At 38.7% G+C, this 19938-nt stretch overlaps 2 protein-coding genes across 4 annotated transcripts; one reads left to right on the top strand and one right to left on the bottom strand.

Annotated features, from left to right (window-relative positions):
- Positions 1–27: 27 nt before the first annotated feature.
- On the bottom strand, positions 28–4709 carry LOC113704197 (luminal-binding protein 5). The gene is made up of 8 exons (XM_027225930.2): positions 4390–4709; positions 3103–3370; positions 2799–3013; positions 2452–2694; positions 1274–1753; positions 1004–1158; positions 807–889; positions 28–712 (listed from the first exon to the last, which is right to left on the bottom strand). Exons 1-8 carry the CDS (start codon positions 4445–4447, stop codon positions 220–222), a joined length of 1995 nt encoding a protein of 664 aa, XP_027081731.2. The 5' UTR covers positions 4448–4709; the 3' UTR covers positions 28–219.
- A 2983-nt stretch (positions 4710–7692) lies between these two features.
- Positions 7693–15546, top strand: LOC113703244 (beta-amylase 1, chloroplastic). 3 transcript variants are annotated; one of them, XR_011819874.1, is made up of 7 exons: positions 7693–8381; positions 11787–11837; positions 12257–12467; positions 12556–12672; positions 12813–13704; positions 14003–14109; positions 14438–15546. XR_011819874.1 is itself a non-coding variant. In XM_072061438.1 (5 exons), exons 1-5 carry the CDS (start codon positions 7846–7848, stop codon positions 13599–13601), a joined length of 1704 nt encoding a protein of 567 aa, XP_071917539.1. In that variant the 5' UTR covers positions 7693–7845; the 3' UTR covers positions 13602–13924. The 3 variants fall into 3 exon arrangements, 2 of the variants coding, with proteins under 2 accessions (XP_071917539.1, XP_027080346.1); XM_072061438.1 differs by lacking the exons at positions 14003–14109; positions 14438–15546 and having other exon boundaries at positions 12813–13924; XM_027224545.2 differs by lacking the exons at positions 11787–11837; positions 14003–14109; positions 14438–15546 and having other exon boundaries at positions 7694–8381; positions 12813–13924.
- Positions 15547–19938: the final 4392 nt, after the last annotated feature.

Raw genomic sequence — 19938 nt, 5'->3', positions numbered from 1 at the left:
TGTTTAAGTTTTTAGCAGGATTCAGAAGAACTCAAAATGTTAAGAACATATTTCCTCGAAAGTATGTCCACCGCAACAAAAACAAGCGAAGAAGGGAATTCTCTCCCCTAAGCTTCAATCACCAGAAAACTACACTAACTCTCTTCCCTAGTCTACATCCCGACTCTTCTTGCTGCCACGTCTTTTTCATCAGTGGTGAACTTGGATGCTAAGAGTCGCCTACAGTTCATCATGAGAATCATCATCCTCTGATGCGCCACCGGGAGCGCCACCTGATCTTTGGTAGACAGCTGTAATGATTGGGTTACAAACAGCTTCTACTTCTTTCAACTTCTCTTCATAGTCCTCTTTCTCAGCAGACTGGTTATCGTCTAACCACTCAAGAGCCTCCTTCACAGCTGCCTCAATCTTCTCCTTCTCATCAGACTCAAGCTTGTCAGCAAGCTTGTCCTTGTCATTAATCTGGTTCTTCATGTTGTACACGTATGTCTCGAGACCATTCCGAGCATCAATCCTCTCTTTCATCTTCTTGTCTTCCTCGGCAAACTCTTCTGCCTCACGAACCATTCGTTCAATCTCCTCTTGACTCAGGCGACCTTTGTCATTAGTGATTGTGATCTTCTCTGATTTACCAGTACCTTTGTCTTCTGCCTTGACATTCAAGATACCATTGGCATCAACTTCAAAAGTGACTTCAATTTGTGGGGTGCCCCTGTTTAGATTCAAACGGAGGTGCATTAGCTCGCCAATAATAATAAGCTGCAAACAAATCTTTCAACAACTTCCTGAAAGCAATGTAGCAATACCTTGGAGCTGGAGGAATTCCAGTGAGATCAAACTTTCCAAGCAGCCTGCAGTCCTTTGTCAGGCTCCTTTCGCCTTCAAATACCTTCCATTAACATGTAAGTTGTAACAACTACTCAGCTGACAATGAAATAAATTCACAAGTACCAATCACTTATTTTATGTAACTCCATGCGTAGTCTGGCTTGGACTACAGTACCTGAATGGAGACAGTGGTCTGCTGGTCTTGGTAAGTTGTAAAGACTTGGGATTTCTTGGTAGGGATAACTGTATTCCTGGGAATCAACTTGGTCATTACCCCACCAACAGTTTCAATACCAAGAGTGAGAGGAGCCACATCCAAGAGTAGAATATCTGCATTACCAAGTCATACAGAATGTCAGATCTGTCAACTCTCTTGAAACAATCAAGTTGCATCATAAATTTGTAAAGTATGACGTACTACATGTCTATTAATTTTAAAAAGTACCTTTGGTTTCATCACCACCCTCCCCACTTAGAATACCTCCTTGAACAGCAGCACCATAAGCCACTGCCTCATCTGGGTTTACACCCTTGTTGGGTTCCTTTCCATCAAAGTAGTCCTTGAGTAGTTGTTGGACTTTTGGGATCCTGGTACTCCCACCAACAAGAACAATCTCATCTATCTGGTGCTTCTCCAAACCAGCATCCTCCATGGCCTTCTTGACAGGTCCCATGGTTTTCCTAAAGAGGTCATTGTTCAACTCCTCAAATCGAGCACGAGTCAATGGCTCAGAGAAATCGATACCATCAAAAAGAGATTCAATCTCAACCCTAACTTGGTGCTGGCTGCTTAAAGCTCTTTTGGCACGTTCAGCTTCCCTCCTCAGCTTTCCCAGTGCTCTGTTGTCCTTGCTGATGTCCTTTCCATGCTTCTTCTTAATCAACTTGATGAAATATTCCATAATCCTTTGATCAAAGTCCTCGCCTACAACAAAACAGAGCAATCAGAACCATATGTAAGCTTTCATAAAAAATGCAAAGTAATAAAAATTATACAGGAAATTGGTTGCTTTAATCATTGTTCCATATTTTGCAAAATCAATGGCCAATTAACCATGTATTTAGATGAACTCATTCAATTTGTAGTTAACCCACCATTAAATATTAACTGCTGTGTGTCCCACAAGACAAGAAATGTCAGCAATAGGAACAGTATGCTACACCAATCACTACCCAAGCACATCCACAAATATCTGTCTAGAAAAAGGCAGTCCAAGGGGGGGAGGGGGGAAGTCCTCGACAAGCAATCCAACCCAAAAGATGAACAACAAAAACATAAACAGAGTTATCTACATATGTGATGCGCAAAAGTGCAATCACATGTATATACCAAATTCCTGCTATCCTCCATCACGAATCTTACCAAACCTAATAGTTGCCCAGATATTTGCATAAAAATGGGCTCAGATATATGCATGCAAATGGATTGTCATATTGGTGATCAGAATCATATGGTAAAGGTAGTGCCCATAACTATCCATACTAAGTTTGCATTATCCATAAGATGATAGTACAAAGGATCATGGAATATCACCAACTCATCAAAATCATTATCAGTATTACATAATTATGGCATATAAGAGCTATATAACTAAGAAAAAAAACGGAACAAGATATCCTCACCTCCAAGATGGGTGTCTCCATTTGTGGCAAGAACCTCAAAGACGCCATTATCAATTGTCAGAACGCTGACATCAAATGTTCCACCACCAAGGTCAAAAACAAGAATGTTCTTCTCTCCACCTTTCTTGTCTAACCCATAGGCAATTGCTGCTGCTGTGGGTTCATTGATAATCCTAGCAACATTCAGCCCAGCAATAATACCTGCATCCTTTGTTGCCTGCCTCTGGGCATCGTTGAAGTAAGCTGCATATTGCAGAACAGAAGGAAACCATTAGATATGATTTAGTGAATGTGCTTATAGGGCATAAAATATTATTCAATGAGTGACTCTAGAAATTGAACTATACCGGGAACAGTTACCACAGCATCCTTAATTTTCTTTCCAAGGAAAGCTTCAGCTGTCTCTTTCATCTTAGTCAGAACCATAGCACTAATTTCCTCAGGACTGAAGACCTTAACCTCACCATCCTTAATTTTCACCTGGATATAAGGTTTTCCATCCTTGTTGACAATCTTATAAGGAACAAGCTTCATATCCCTCTGAACTTCCTTATCCTCAAACCTGTTATACAACAGTTAAGACTTCAATGAGTACATGTATACACACCAAAATGTTCTGCAAAAATGAAAATACACAAGAGTATGCCTTACTTTCGTCCAATAAGCCTCTTGACATCAAAGATAGTCCTCTCAGGATTAACAGCTGCCTGGTTCTTTGCAGCCTCACCAATCAGTCTTTCACTATCAGTAAATGCAACCCATGATGGCGTAATACGATTTCCTTGGTCATTTGCTATAATTTCAACATGACCATTTTTGTAAACACCAACACATGAATAGGTAGTTCCAAGATCTATTCCTATGACTGTTCCCAATTTTGTGGCTTCTTCTTTGGCGATGGAAATTGCAGAGAGACAGCCTGTTGCACCCAAAAGTAAAACTTGTGTTATTCACAAAATTCATCTGCTACCATTATGAAAGGGCAAATTCAAAAAAGAGCAGAAAACTAGATACAATGGAGAGATGGAAAGAAAATCAGATGAAATGGGACGTGAAAAACAAGTTTAAATGGGAGAACTGAATGCAGTAAACAACACATCAGATTGTAAAATCCAAGTCATTGCAGCACAATTTTGGAACATAAGTTTTAAAAGGCCAGCCTCAGCCTTCAAATTTCTATCTGCTGACAGCATCAGAAGGATCAAATTAATTGACATGCAGATGGTTTCCCGTCACAAGATAGCGGTCAGTTTTTCAACAAAGCAACCCCATGCTCCTATGTTCTTTGGTAGAAAAAGACATACTACTAAAGGCAAATTTAAACCATCAAAAGGAAAAAATATGACAATTTAACATAGGGCCTTCAGATTCGGACTTAATACATGGAATTGGAAACGGCAACTGAACAAAAGTAACATGAACGCAAAACTAAAGGTTGGCGCATATAAGCAAATCCTACTTACTACCATCATAACAATAATCACATGAGAATGTCCAAAAACGACCTTTCAAGGACAACTAAGGACGCATAAGTAGGCTATTAGAACCAGTACCAAATAATCGACATCAATAAAATCAGGTTTCACTACTAGTTCTTTTTGCATTATCAGTAAAACTTAACTGCTGGCAGAAACATTTGAATAATGATGAATTATAAAACTGGTTCTTCCAGTGATAAACCATATACAAATATATACCCACATATATACATATCGGAAACGAAAAGCGATCTTACAATCCACGATTATATTTGCCAAAATACCAGCTGAAAACACTTTAGCTTGAACAAACAAGATTGGACAAAGCATAACGGATCTAGATCTACCTCAGGTATTATGAAAACAGACACGCAATGACGAATAAAAAGGAGAAAACATAAAGGAAAGCGATTATCGGAATAGAACAGATCTAACGGTCCAAATACAGTAGAAAACTTACCGAAGAAGACAATTGCTAACGCAATAAAAGAACCGCTTCTCCTCCAGGAGACAGCCATAGCTCCAAACACACAGTCACACACTCGTTCTCTCAACTTTCTCGCTCTACAACTATCGTCCGAAATGTGTACAATTCGTTAAAAGAATTTTTGTGAAAGGTGATTTTTTGTGTCAGTGGCAAATTGACAACACACTTTAACTACCGCTCCTATTTAAATGTGAATTGCGGTTCCGAATATAAGTGTATATGTATATATATATATACACCCACACATATATATATATATAGTCCTCTACTGGAAGAAAGGCGTTTCCTTTGGTGTCCTATCATTTCCGCAAGTCGCGATTTTAACGAGTTAGTTCATTCGTTGATGACACAACCATGTCATTCTTGGTGACGTGGACCAATAATATTGGTGCTGGGATTTGCTCAGCCAATTGCGATGGTTCTTGTGCTGGGACGATCAATGCCGTCCAATTAGATCATGGGTAGTACGTGTCAGTTTGCTTTGGGGTATTACATTTTTCTTTCTTTCCCTTTATTTGGGACATATGAATTGTCTTTCATTTTTTATTTTTTTGAAATAGCACCAAATATAGTAACTAGTGTTCCAGGCATGTACTAATACACGTGAAACTAATAACAAAATATCATTAATTCTTTTTGAGTATATTTATTGAAATTATTTTTGGGATAATTGGTTTTATATTTTTGACAATATAAATAATTCTGAATTCAACAAAATAAAGTATACAAATAGACACTTAGTATTTAGAGCAATCCATTATCACAACTGGTAGTTGCTAGTAAAAAATATAATATACTAAATAATTTGAAAATAAAATAAAAAGAAATGCATGGTACTACTTGATAAGATGTAATATTGGTAAACCCGCTTCCCATTTATACATACATATATACATATATATATTATATAATTAACTTTTTATGCACTAAGTGTCATGATTTTTTTATACTATTAGTATTGAATATATGCCACATATACATAATATGAATTTCAAATTTAAATTTATATTGTGCGACATGATCTAAATCAATTGGTGTAAAAAAATTATGCATTAACTGCATATAAAAAATATATATTATCTTATATTATATATACTATGTATTAATGTAGTAATTCCACTTCGCATCCTCTAAATTATATATTATTTTCACTTTGTATTTTAAATTTCAGTTTTAGACACGTTATACCCTGTAATCTTCAATCTTTCCCGTTTGACTATTCATTGCCACCACGTTCAGTAAATATACCAAAAGTAGTGAGCACGAACACACGCATGCTTGTAGCAATTGCAAGTCATTGGAAGGATTAATTTCATTTTGTACCTCCTAACTTGTATACGAGTTTTACTTCGTACTCTAAGATTTAATATCAGACAAATTGCACGCTAGGCTCTTGGATCCATCCAGTTTGAGTCCACACCCTCAATTTTGTTTATGAGAGTACCTAAAATTGATTCTCCTTTAGTTCAATATGGATTTGCATATCTGAATAGACCAATCTATACTTTAAAAATGCATGTATATTAATTAAAGAAAAATTAAAAGAAGAAAATTTTCATTGCAAAACAATAGAGATGCACTAAGAAAAAACTATCGTACAGTAAGGAGAAAAAAACTGGAAAATAATGCAATAAATTTTGTATGATAAGCAAGTCAAATCTATAGATGATGTGCAGTGAATTGATCTTGAATGTGTTTTTTGCACAATAAGAGTAAATTTGCCAATGTTATACTGAAAGAAAATATATAATTATCATTGGAATAAAAAGCAAAAAATAAGAGATATCGAATTTAAAAAAAGAAAAAAGAAAGATATCATTTTCTTAAATTAATTCAAATAGATAAAACAATAAGCTAATTTATCGCACTTATTGTGGAACAAAATCATATACATATTAAGATGTTTTGCTCACGATGTTAACAATTAGATCCTACTGGAACGCATTCAAAAATTCAAAATATGGTAGAATTTGAGAATCATATACAAGTTAAGGACTGCAAAGTGAAATTTGTCATCTTAATGATATGTAATTGTAAGCTCTTTAGCTCCGCTAATTACTTAGTTTTGCTTACAGAATTAATGACTAGAAGATCGGAACAAGTCTAATAGGATCACCACTAGGAGTGGACTAACTCAACTTATGCATTTAAATGGCCCAATGAATCTTATTATAAGCCAAGTAACCATCATCAATTCAATCGAATTCAAGAATCAGTTACAAGAGTTATAGTATTTATAGCCTAACACGGGTTTTTCACTGACTCTTTCAGTACATAATGGAATAGTTTAAAGAGTTTAAGGTACAATATTTCAACAGTAAATTTTGAGATACAAAGTAGAAGTCGAGGACAAGTTAAGGGGTGAAAGTATAATTAATCCTTTTTGAAACCGTTGAAAATAAAAGGAAGAAATTGGAATGGTCCAATGACTCCGATTGGTACGTCGCATCCTCCTCATTGAGTTATAGATTATGCTAGTGCGCAATCAAATTGAAATTCAAATGCCAAATGAAATAATGAGTTGTGAGTTTTATTGGCTAGAATTAAAATAATATCAGTAATCACCTACAAAATTTTGAAAGGGAATTTAACATTCAAAACAATATATTGTTGCAATATTTTACAACTAAAATGAAGGAACTCAAAAACTTGTTGAATTTAATCGAGGTCAATCAAGTTTTACGGATATATGTTTTTAATTTTTTATTTAATAATATGAAATATCTATTTTATTCCTTATTTAAAAATATATAAAATATAAACTTAATTGAACTTGAATGAATCTTGATTGGATTCAATGAAAACAAGTTCGAACTTGAACTCGATTAATTAAAAACAAATTTAAATTTGAACTTGAGCTCAATGAATTTGAACTTGAGATCGAGTCCAAATATTTTAATCCAAGTCGAACTCGACTCAACCTGATTGCATTTTTATCTCTGTCATATTTGTATAGTTTTCAGCACAATGCATGACACAAATTCATAGAAATGCATCACAAATTTGTTTTGGTGATGAATAGGCTCCTGATATTATTTTCACTCATCAAATTACGTGAAATGAGTGTGACATGCCTATAAACACGAAGAAAAAGGGGATCCAAAACGCATTTATATAACTTTTTCACTTCCATATTCACTGACTAAGTATTTGGAAAATTTTATTTTTGAATTTTATTTTTTTTTTCCAAACACTTTCTTTCACCACATTTTTATTTTTTTTAACTTAAAAAAAAAAAATCTTACATAACAAATTTACAGACGCCGTCCTCTTTCTCCCTCACACACACACACACACACACACACTCGTACTCGCTCACTGTGGCAGTCGTACTGGTGCTCGTTAAACTGACTGAAAGGATTGAAACATATTTACATACACCGGATACGTACAATCCTCATCATCTGAAAACCCTAACCCTCACCACCAATGGCGATCGCATCGCCATCGGCACCGAGTTTCTCAGCCTCCTTCTGCTGCTCTCGGACCGACTTCTTAACTCCCTCCCTCCGATTTTCCTCAATTCGGTTCCGAACTCGGCCATCCGCTCACCCACTCACCCTCAGCTCTCGCCTCAACGCATCCTCTTCCTCCTCCACACCTTCCAATGGCTTCGAGTTCGACGGTGATCTCCAATATGAGCTCCAGCACGGCGTATCCTCGCCATACCACCGCCGCCGGGGCTCGCCGGTTTTTGTCACGCTGCCGCTCGACGTCGTTAGCTCCTCCTCCGGGAAGATGAAGAGGAGTAAAGCTATGGCGCAGTCATTTCGTGCCCTTGCTGCCGCCGGAGTGGAGGGGGTGGTCATGGAAGTCTGGTGGGGGCTGGTGGAGAGAGATTTCCCTACGGTTTACAACTGGCAAGGCTATTTGGAAATTGTGCTTTTGGCTAAACGTTTTGGTCTCAAGGTTAAAGCTGTTATGGCATTTCATCAATGTGGAACTGGGCCCGGCGACCCCTTCTGGTTGGTAAAATTCCAATGCTGTTACATTTTTTTTCATATTGTTGATTTGACTAGAATTTATCCATCTACTTATGTACTTAGTTTTAAGATTGTGAGTTGTTTAATGTGATAAAAATTAAGAAATGCCGATGCTTGTACACTGCATCCATCGGTCTTCTAAATTTGTCCGTGGCAATAATATCTGCACTACCTACTATATGTAGTTTGTACTTGAGCAGTTGCCTGCCCATTAGCATGGCATTGAGTGTTTGTGTATTTTTCAGGCTTGGTGATTGTGAGTTTTGTAGGCTTATATTTTTATGTTTAATTTGGTGCATGTGCAATCATTAATGCGCTGATAAGCATCTTTCCAATGTAAGGTACCTTTCTGATGTTTACATATTCAGTTTGACTATTTTGGGATTTTTTTGAATTGTTGCACCTTGAGGGGGTGTTTAGGGGAGATGATGAGCATTTTCTACACCGTAGAGTTACTTGACAAATACTTGATTGGATAAGTTCAATGCTATAAGATGATCACAGATGTAAGCTCTTCCTACTAGACTAGGACACTATTAACTTCAATGATCTCTGGCTGTGAGAAAAGGCTCTACACTTTAGGGTCTTCTTAAGATCCTGAGAGATTAGGTTCGTCTACTTCAGTCAATGGTCTTTCCCGAGTAGAGATTTCTAGGAATGTGATTACTTTGCAGTGGTGAATTGTCACCTACTTTTTATCTGCTTGCATTGGAGTGAGATACATCTAATGGAAGGTTGGTGATTGGTCAAGCAGTTGAATCTTATATTTTCCCTCAAAAGGAAGAAATCCAAGCTGTCTGAAGCGTCGAGGAGGTTGGAAGATGTAAGTATGTTGCTATGTTGTCCCAAATATATATTTTAGATGCATTTTAGGAAATTGTGTAATTTTATCCCAGTTTTTCTGCTATGCTTGGGAGGAGTGAGATGGGAAGAAGAGAACAGTACGGAATGCAGAGAACATGTTTTTTCGTTCCTGGGAATTTTAAAGGTAAATAAAAAAAAAAACAAGTGAGAGAAGATATACAACTAAAAGCCTCCTTAAAGTTTCTCACATTAGTAAGTAGAGATGGTCCGAAGATAAAGTTGATGTTGAAAATACATATTTTCTGAAATTTGCCCTCATCAAATTAATGGAAAGGACTTATCATCAGAAGTAATTGAGCTTTTCGTCTTGTTTTCTTCTGAAATTCCAAGCAAAAGGGAGAAAGCTTCTTGTCCTCTCTCTTTAAGTTTTCGAAGAACATGTCTTTTTTTTCTCCTCGTAAAAGTTCTGGCTCTTTTTATTTTCTATCCAATTACAACTAGGCATCAACCAAGTTTATTAAATTCTAATTTTATTATGTATATTCATTACAAATTTTAAATCCCCAATATTTGTGCTCACACCAGAAGTTTGTAATTTTAGAAGGAATTTTGTATGCACAAAGTAGACCTAGTTTTTTTTGTCACCAATATGTTTGCTTATTTAAAGTACCAAAGGAACAGATATAAGTACCTTGAGTGGGCAACCGATATAGCAAAACAAAAATGGACGAAGTGATGGGTGCACTTGCTTCCTTGGAGCTGCTGAGCCAAGCACATTACAGAAAATGAGAGAATGTAAGTGGTTGAAGCATTCAAGAGTTTGGGATGTGGAATTGATTTCTGGAAACTCCATAGACAGCTAAGTTTACTGTCATTCATGATCTATTAATTTTAAATGCCTCATTTATTACTCAGGTCATTTCTTACACTAGAACTAGGTTTGCTGCACATGTAAGTGAGGAAAACCCTAGCTTCATTTATGAATTTTGATGGTTTTAGTTCCAAAGTAGTTAATAAAATAGTAAATGATGTGGTCAAACATGCCATCAGGGACTAGCCCACGGCACCTGTGGGATCATATATGTCTTGGAATTATGTCTGCATTTCATTTCCTGTGCATGTGCCATGGTTTCTAGTTCTTAATAAGCTTCCCCTTTTTCTTCATTTGGTGCTCTTGCTCCGACATCAAGATTCATTCATCAATGTCAAGATTCTAGATTGATTAATCATGATAGTATTGCTGTTATTGCTAAATAGATTGGGAGCTTAAACCCAGGTGATCGTTCAAAGAATTTTCGTTAATTATATGTCGATGAACCAAGTTTAGACTTTGTGTGGCTGCATTTAATTTCATTTATTAATTTAGTTGCTCACACTACATGAGTAGCTAAGATAGGGGAGTAGCCGCTGACTCGTAAAGTTTCTGATCTATGTAGAGTGTTGCAAGACAATTTGTAGATTTATACAGAATATGTATTTCAAATTACCTGAATCTCTGTTTCCCTGCTGTAATTTTTTTCCCAACTCATCAGTTTTCTCTGTCTTTGGAATTATTATATAAGTTGATGAAAATCCAGATATCTGAAAAGGTAAAAACAACTCACAGACTGTTTGGTTAATCCTTTGGATGTGGAACTGGGAGAATATGAATGACAAACTCATTAATCAGAATGGATTCTATCAAACCTCCAACATCTTCAGTTCAGAAGAGGAATTTGTAGCATTAATAATTGAAGTTAGGTGTAAGTGGAGATGGTTTAAAAACTCAAATATTCTTTTCTTCTTCTCCTCCTCCTCCTTGTTCTTGTTCTTCCTTCTCTTTGTACAAGCAACCTAAACTGCCTCCAACCATTGGCAGACTGCTGGCTGCCACCACCACTTGCCAGCAGACAATTCCGAATGAGAACACATCTAACTACCCACTTTTTGCATAGAATTTAGACATAGCCTCAAAATCACCAAAACCCAACTTAGAAGCCTTAGTTGACCAATACTTATGTAACACTGTATTAATTAGATTTGGTCAACAATTACTACCAGCATTACCACCTGTCTTATTTCCCAACCTTCATAAAAAGAGACAAAAATGATATACTCATCACCATTAACCTCACGGCAAGTGTAGATTTGTCTAACTAACTGAGAAACGTCTGATAGGACTTTGAAATGAAAAAGGGTTCTAGTTATGGTTAATAGTCTTTATTATTATTATTGTTTCTTCCTGGTTTTAGACCTGGGAAAATGAGAGTAATGACAAATCACATGTTTTATTATTTATTGATCCGGATTATGTATTTTCATTTTTGCCCTTTTCGAAACAAAATTTCCTGTTGTCAATACTCAGACACCCTAGTTGGATGTTGATTCTCTCTAATGATACACCTTTATAGCTTTTTGTTGCTGTTAGCCTGTCCCTAAGTAATGAATGGCAGCTCCAAATTGAGAATGAAGGGTTATCTAAGGTAGAATGAGTTAAATTTTTTTCATATACATAAAGAAAGTTATGAATAGGTAGCACTTCAATGCTTACGTATAAGCTTAAATTGTCATACATCCTTAACAAGCTTCATTTGTGATTTGCAGTATGACCTTGAAGAGAATGATATGGAGTTATTGCGTAATAGAGAAAACGTGGTACCGGCCATGAGATAGATTGTAATTTAACATGTATCATTTTCCCTTTCAGCCATCCTTCTTTTCACCAATCCCTCAAATTATGGGGATATAGTCTGGAGATGCGATAAAACAGCTATATATATATCGTGCGTATGTATGTACATGTGTGATAGGGTGTATACAAATACATCCATGCACAGTTTAAAATGCTGTGTTAGAAGGGGCTGGTAGTTTTAAGATGCAGATTTTTGGTTTGAAGGTTATACATGTTTTTAAATCTAAGTTGCATTCAAGTTTGTTGAACATATGTTTTTCCTGTAACCTTAATGCTGGAATGATTGTAGTTTTAGCTTTCTGAGCATTCGATAGCCATTTTTTCTCTCAAATATACCTGTCTATCTGTTACTGGAACTGAAACTTCTGTTTTCTGTGCCTAGGATTTCTCTTCCTCAATGGGTGCTTGAAGAAATGGATAAAAAACCAGATTTAGCTTATTCCGACAGATTTGGTAGAAGGAACATGGAATATATTTCGCTAGGATGTGATGTTCTTCCTATTCTTTATGGACGATCACCAATTCAAGCATATGCTGATTTCATGAGGAACTTCCGAGACACCTTCAGACCATTCCTTGGCAGCATCATTACTGTAAGTTGACTGGCTTAATGATTTATTATATCTATGCATAGCTTTATACACCTTGTGGTTTTCGTTTTATTAGCTGTTCCATTTGCAGGGAATTCAAGTTGGAATGGGTCCTGCTGGTGAACTAAGATATCCTTCGTGCCCAACTCAGAAGCTAACGTGGGCATGGCGCTCTCGCGAGCTCGGTGAATTCCAATGCTATGACAAGGTAAGCTCTAAATAGAGGTCACTTTCATTTGAGGGGAGTTACCTCACCATGTTTTTACTGTTTTCCCTAGTCGCTTCAATATTCCATGCCTATCTTTCATGTTTCCAAGTTTTGATAATTTTCTTCTTCCAATTTGCCAGTATATGCTTGCATCTCTAAATGCGTGTGCCTGGGAAAGAGGAGTGCGCGAGTGGGCAAATGGGGGCCCTATTGGTGCTGGCAATTTGATGCATGATCCAGAAAGTACAGAATTTTTTAGAAGCAGTGGTTCATGGAGCACACCATATGGGGAGTTCTTCCTTGAATGGTACTCAGGGTTGCTAATTCTGCATGGGGAGAGGATTTGCAGGGAAGCAGAGTCTATTTTTCGTGGCATTGAAGTCAACATGTCAGGAAAAGTGGCAGGCATCCATTGGCACTATGGCACTCGATCCCATCCATCAGAGTTAACAGCCGGTTACTACAACACTTCAATTCGAGATGGATACCTGCCTATTGCTCGCGTATTTGGTAGGTATGGTTTTACTATGTGTTGTACTTGCTTTGAAATGCAAGATGCAGAAGAGCAGCAAGTGAACCCATTGAGCAGTCCTGAAGGATTGCTTAAACAACTTCTACTTGCGGCAAGGGTTTGTGATATTCCCCTGGAGGGAGAAAATTCAGCATCTAATTTGGATGATGATTCATTTCAGCAGGTGTTGAAGATGTCAAAATTCTATTCAGATGGTTTAGAAAGGCCATCTTTTTCTTTCAACTTTAATAGAATGGACAAAAATTTATTTGAATATCATAATTGGGTTAGTTTTACTCGATTTGTCAGACATATGTCAGGTTTCAACACTTTTCGGGCCAAGCTAGATTTTGGTGGAGGTGATTCGTGCCATTCTTCAGCTGCTGCTGCTAGTACTGGAGCTGTTCTTGCATATTAAAAGTCTGCATCCATGTACACGTTCAGCAGTCAATTAGATATTTGACCACCACCTACAGATCTGTGTATACCCAACAGCGGCTGCTAATCTATTGTTGTTAATTGTGTAATATTGCTCTGATTTTATTTTTTATCTTTTATCTTTCTTAAACAAAATTTTGTCATTGGAGAGCGCCAACCAAATATTTTCAAAAGGTTGGCTTCAGTTACAGTAAAAAAAAGTATGCTAGTAATCGCCACTGTAATTCTGTTTTTGCTTTATCCACATTCATGATGATGATATCTGTTTTGCTTTTAAAAGCATACAGCCCTTTTCTTTCTTTCTTTTTTTTTTTTTTTTTTTTTCTGTTTTGGGTGTTATAGATCCTTCTAACTTGGTTTTTGGTTTTTATTGCACAATAGAGCCAGGTTGGTTCAATTGCTGCTCGAGAAGTTTATACCAATTTTGATACCGTCAAATCCATTACTGAGGATCATTGGCCTGGGCCCTTTTTCCTCTCAACTACTAGGTTGGTGATGAATGTAATCAATAGCAAAACTCTAAAATTCTGTTTCCATACAACGAATTCTCCACTTTTTGGGTTTTTGTGTTTGGAGAGAAAAGTGGTCTGGCTACCGGAAGGTGAAGAACGGAGAAACAACTTGAATTTGTGTGCCGAGTAGCTGCCTTCTTCCATCTGTAAATGCTTCGTGATTGTCATAGGCCTGAAAAGTAAAAAGGAGAAAGATGAAGAATTGATCTAGGAAGAGCACAAGGGAAGGGGAGTATGATGGTGGGCACTGTAGGGCAGGCGGTTACACTTGAGAACTAATTAAGCTCTGTTTGCTCCACCGCAGGTGTAATTCTTGACCTCGTAAGAGTGGACGAATTCTATCAACAACGTTCGCTGACTTCATAAGATGATAACAGTACACCCCCCCCCCCCCCCCCACCCTTCCAAGTATTCATCTGTCCTGCTCAAGTATAAACATGATGACTGAAAATTTACGAAGATGACCGGTCGAAGAAATGGGAAGTGATGCAATCGGAGGTGGAGAGTCAGCTCAGCTGGGTTGAAAGTGGTGAAACTTTTTTATGATTTGACTGCTACCAAATTCATTTGCATTTATCATGGTGGTTGTCGTTCTATGTGAAATGAAGTGACTCTGGCAAGACCACGCAGCAACAGCCGACAAAGGCAGGCATGCTTGCTATACCATTGTGAGAGAAAAAAAAAAACTCTGGGGGCAAAAGGCATGTTAACGGAGGTGACAGCGAATTGCGCACCATCGCTAGTGCATGTCGCAATATCAACATCCTCTCTTGTTTTTGCTTATGCTATCGCTGTTCACTGCTCTGCTCTGTTCTGTTCTGCGTGGGGAGAGAGAGAGGGGTAGGGGACGGGGGAGGTTGAATTGAATGTGGTATGTATGCACTTTGTATGAATCTGTCTGTCTTCAACTTTAGTGCCTGACACCTAACGAAACTCAGTCAAACGTTCAAAATTTGTAATCCTAATTTTACCCGCTGTCATAAAGTCAAATTAAAGGCGTGAAGACAAAGGAAGGAAAGGCGTGAAATAGGTAGAAGAAGCAAAAGAAAGCGTGGTTTCAAGACCACGCTTTAGCTAGAAGATGATTCTGCAACAAACGCACAGGAAGATACTGAAGCTCGAATAACAAACTTTCAAAATGGTTGCAACGGCCTCTCAGCCACTTGGTCACGCAAATTAGAAAATATGAAGTTGGTTACCAGCTAGTAGTCTATAAATAGGATAGAATGAATGTAATAGGCAGGCATTTCTTGTGTAATTTCAACAGAGATTGGGGCTGAGCCTCTTTCTGTTCCTTCCCCCCAAATTCCTTCATTCTTGTTCATCCCCTTAACCTTTCCCTCTCTTTCTGTAACTCTTAATACATTCATCAGAAATAGCTTTCTAAGTCAATTTCACAACTTATCTCTGCAATTGATTAGTTATTATCAAGTTGAATTATCAATTCCTGTTATTAGAATTTGGAGTTTCCACATAGCTCAGTCTGGTACCATTATAGTGGTATCAGAGCTAGCTACGAGCCATTAGGGATGACTAAAACACAGGAGGAGATGATAAGGAAGGACCTGACTGAGTTAGGGAGTGTCTTGAGGACATTTGCCAATAAGAATAATGGAATGGAGCAAGCCATAAGAGCCATGGAACACAGGCAAGAGAGTACTGAAAAAACTATAAAAAACTTGGATCAGAAGTATGAGAGCATGATGAATATGATGGCGCAGATGATGGCCAAATTGACTGACAAGGAAAAGGGTGAAGAAGGAAGCAGCTCAGGAGAATATCAGAAATTGGATCTGGTCAGCAAAAAACCTGAGAAAGCAGAAGGAAGAGGAGGAAACAGGTTGCCAGAACTTGACTTCCCTATGTTTGATGGAGAGAATCCTAGGGAATGGGTCAGGAGAGCCAACAAGTACTTTCAGATCCAGGGAGTAGAAGAGGAGCTGAAATCTGATCTGGCTCAACTGCATCTTAAAGGAAATGCAGACATATGGTTCCATGGAATGTACCATGGGAGAACTGAATTTCCATGGGAGGAGTTGTCCATGGCAATATGTGAGAGATTTGGAGGGGGGACACCAGAAGAGACCATAGAGGAGTTCAATAAGCTGACACAGACAGGGAGTGTGACTGAGTACCTGGAGAAATTCGAGCTGCTGAAGTCCCTGGTAATGCCTCTACTACCTAATCAACCTGATTCCTATTATAAATCCTGTTTTCTAAGTGGTTTGAAGAGTGAGATTGTAAACATGGTGAGAATGGCTAGACCTCACACTTTAGCAGAAACTATAGAAGCTGCTAAGCTGCAGGAGAAGAATTTGGAAGTTATAAAGAGAGCACAGAGGACATTACCCCACGGAGTCCCATTCAACCCCAATGCCATGGGGAACAGCAGACCAAATCCTGTCCCACAGCTAAGGAACAAGTGGCACACTGAAGGCTCTAAAGTACTCAAGGACAGTGACCACAGGGGGGCACAGGGTAGGGGAACCACGGCAGGCCATTTCAGAAAAATTTCTCCCACAAAATTCAACTACAGGAGAGAGAGGGGTCTATGTTACAAGTGTGCAGAACCTTATACTTTGGGCCACATCTGCAAGCAAGCTCAGATTCAGTATATCTTGGAGGATGAGTCAACTGAACTGATTGAAGTAACTGATGGGGGAGTGGATGAAGGAGAGGAGTTTTGTGACTGTATTGAAGGAGGAATCAGTAATGAGAGGATAGAGATTTCAATTCACACATTGTCTGGGGAAAATGGACACAACACCTTTAAACTGAAAGGCGCTCTTGAGGGAAGAGAGCTCCTAATTCTGGTTGACAGTGGCAGCACCTATTATTTTCTAGATGAAAGGTTGGCTTCTCACCTACAACTGCAATTGACACAAGTCCCCCTGACAGTTAGAGTGGCCAATGGGGAGAAGCTGGAGTCTAGACAACTCAGCAGACCCCTGAATTGGAAGGTTCATGGACATGAGTTTCAGCACAACTTCAACACCTTGCAGCTAGGGAGCTATGATATGGTACTGGGAGTGGACTAGCTGGCCAGATATAGTCCCATCGAATTTGACTTCAACCAGCTGAGCATGAAGTTCACCAAAGGGAAGGAGAAAGTAGAACTGAAGGGTGAATCTAATAAGCTAAAGCTGACAACCATTAAAGGGAGCAAGTTGGTCAAGTGGAGAAGGAAGCAAGAATATGGAGTCACTGCATTTCTCACTATAGTGGAGGAGGAACAGGAAGGACAGGGAGAGATGCCAACAGGAGTGAAAGAGATGCTGAAACAATACCAAAATATATTTGCTGAACCTCAGGGTCTGCCTCCTCCGAGGAGCCATGACCATGGGATACCACTCAGGGAAGGTGCCAGACCATTTCAGATCAAGCCCTACAGATGCCCTTATGTGCAGAAGTCAGAAATAGAGATGCTGGTAAGGGATATGATACAAATGGAGATTATACAGCCTAGCAATAGCTCATTTGCCTCTCCTGTCCTGTTAGTCAAAAAGAAGGATGGTAGTTGGAGGTTCTGTATGGACTACAGGCAACTCAATGAGCTTACAGTGAATGATAAATTTCCAATGCCTCTGATTGATAAGTTGATTGACGAATTACATGGATCCAAGTATTTCACTAAAATTGATCTAAGGGCAGATTACCATCATATCAGGGTCAAAGTAGAAGACAGATACAAAACTGCATTCAGGACTCATCAGGGACTGTACGAATTCAAGGTGATGCCATTTGGGCTAACTAATGCCCCTGCTACATTTCAGAGCTTAATGAACCAAGTCTTTAAGGAGCAACTGAGGAAATATGTGATAGTATTCTTTGATGACATCTTGGTGTACAGCCTTACCTTAGAAACTCATCTCCAACATGTAGAAGAAGTATTGAACCTATTGAGACAATACTAACTGTTTGCAAAACAGAGCAAGTGCTGCTTTGCACAGACTCAAATTGAGTACTTAGGCCACATAATCACTGCTGAAGGAGTGCAGGCGGATCCTAAGAAAATGGAAGGGATGATGCACTGGCCAAGGCCTGGAAATGTGAAGCAGCTAAAGGGGTTTCTAGGATTGATAGGTTACTACAGGAAATTTGTGAGAGGTTATGGATCCATTGCCAAGCCTCTAACAACATTACTGAAGAAGGGGGGATTCCAATGGACTGAGGAGGCTGAAGAGGCATTCCAGAGGCTTAAGATGGCTATGTGCAGCACACCTGTGCTAGCCTTGCCAGATTTCAACAAGATTTTCATCATAGAAACTGATGCATGCTATGGAGGGATAGGAGCTGTGCTTATGCAAGAAAGGAGACCTATTGCTTATTTAAGTCAGAGCTTAGGGACAAAGAATTTGGGACTATCCATTTATGAGAAGGGCTATTGGCACTAGTCACTGCAGTTACCAAGTGGAGACATTAATTGGAAGGTCATCACTTCATAATCAGGACAGATCACCAGAGCCTCAAGTATTTGCTTGAACAAAGGGTCACTACTCCACTCCAACAGAAATGGCTCACTAAACTGTTAGGGTTAAGCTATGAAATTCAATACAAGAAAGGCAAGGAGAATGTTGTTACAGATGCACTATCCAGGAGAAGCAGCAAGGAAGAAGGGGAGATTGCAGAAATGACATGTGTCATTCCTGAGTGAGTCAAGGAGGTGAAGGAAAGCTATCAAGGAGATGAAGAAGTTCAAGAGATGATCAAGAGTCTGATTCTCACACCAAGTTCCCTACAAAACTACTCCTATCAAAATGGGATAGTCAAATACAAGGGACGAGTAGTAGTGGAAAAATGAGGACAAATCAGGAGGAAAATCATCATTGACATCCATAACTCACAGTTAGGAGGCCACTCTGGTGTACAAGCTAACTACCTAAGGGCCAAGCAGTTCTTTCACTGGTCAGGGATATATAAGGGAGTCAAGGATACAGTGTTGCAGTGTGACACCTGTAGGAGATACAAGGATGAGCATGTTGCTTATCCTGGTCTCCTGCAACCATTACCCACACCACAGTACTCCTGGAGTCATGTCACCATGGATTTTATTGAGGGGTTGCCTACTTCAGAAAGGAAAGACACAATCATGGTCACAGTGGACAGGTTCACTAAGTATGCTCATTTCACCAGCCTAACTCATCCTTTTGATGCTCCAATAGTGGCCAGAGTCTTCCTGGACCAAGTTTGCAGACTACATGGAATGCCACTAAGCATGCTGTCAGACAGAGATAAGGTATTTACCAGTCAATTCTGGACATAATTATTCTCACTAATGGGGACTGAACTATGCTTAAGTACTGCCTACCACCCTCAGACAGATGGTCAATCTGAGAGAGTAAATCAGGTCCTTGAAATGTATTTACGATGCATGACACATCAGGAGCCCAAGAGATGGAATGCCTGGCTATCAATGGCAGAATGGTGGTATAACACCTCTTATCACACTGCCATACAGATAAGCCCCTTTGAAGCATTGTATGGAATGAAGTCACCCCAACTAGCTTTAGGTGTATATTCACACTCTAAGGTGGCCATGGTGGCAGATCACTTACAAGAAAGGGAGAGAATAGAAGGATTGCTTAAGAAGAACCTGGAGGAGGCCAAAAATAGAATGAAGGTCTATGCAGATAGAAGGAGGACTGAAAGGGAATTTGAGGTTGGAGATTGGGTGTACCTTAGGCTACAACCTTACAGGCAAAACTCTGTGGAGATGAGAAGCAACACTAAATTATCAGCAAGGTACTTTGGGTCTTATCAAGTAATTCAGAAGATAGGAAAGGTGGCCTACAAACTTCAGCTCCC

Source organism: Coffea arabica, chromosome 8e (assembly GCF_036785885.1).
Source record: "Coffea arabica cultivar ET-39 chromosome 8e, Coffea Arabica ET-39 HiFi, whole genome shotgun sequence".
Classification (NCBI taxonomy): Eukaryota; Viridiplantae; Streptophyta; class Magnoliopsida; order Gentianales; family Rubiaceae; genus Coffea; species Coffea arabica.
Note: the sequence above shows the minus strand (reverse complement) of the source record. Positions and strands in the feature narration are given on the sequence as shown.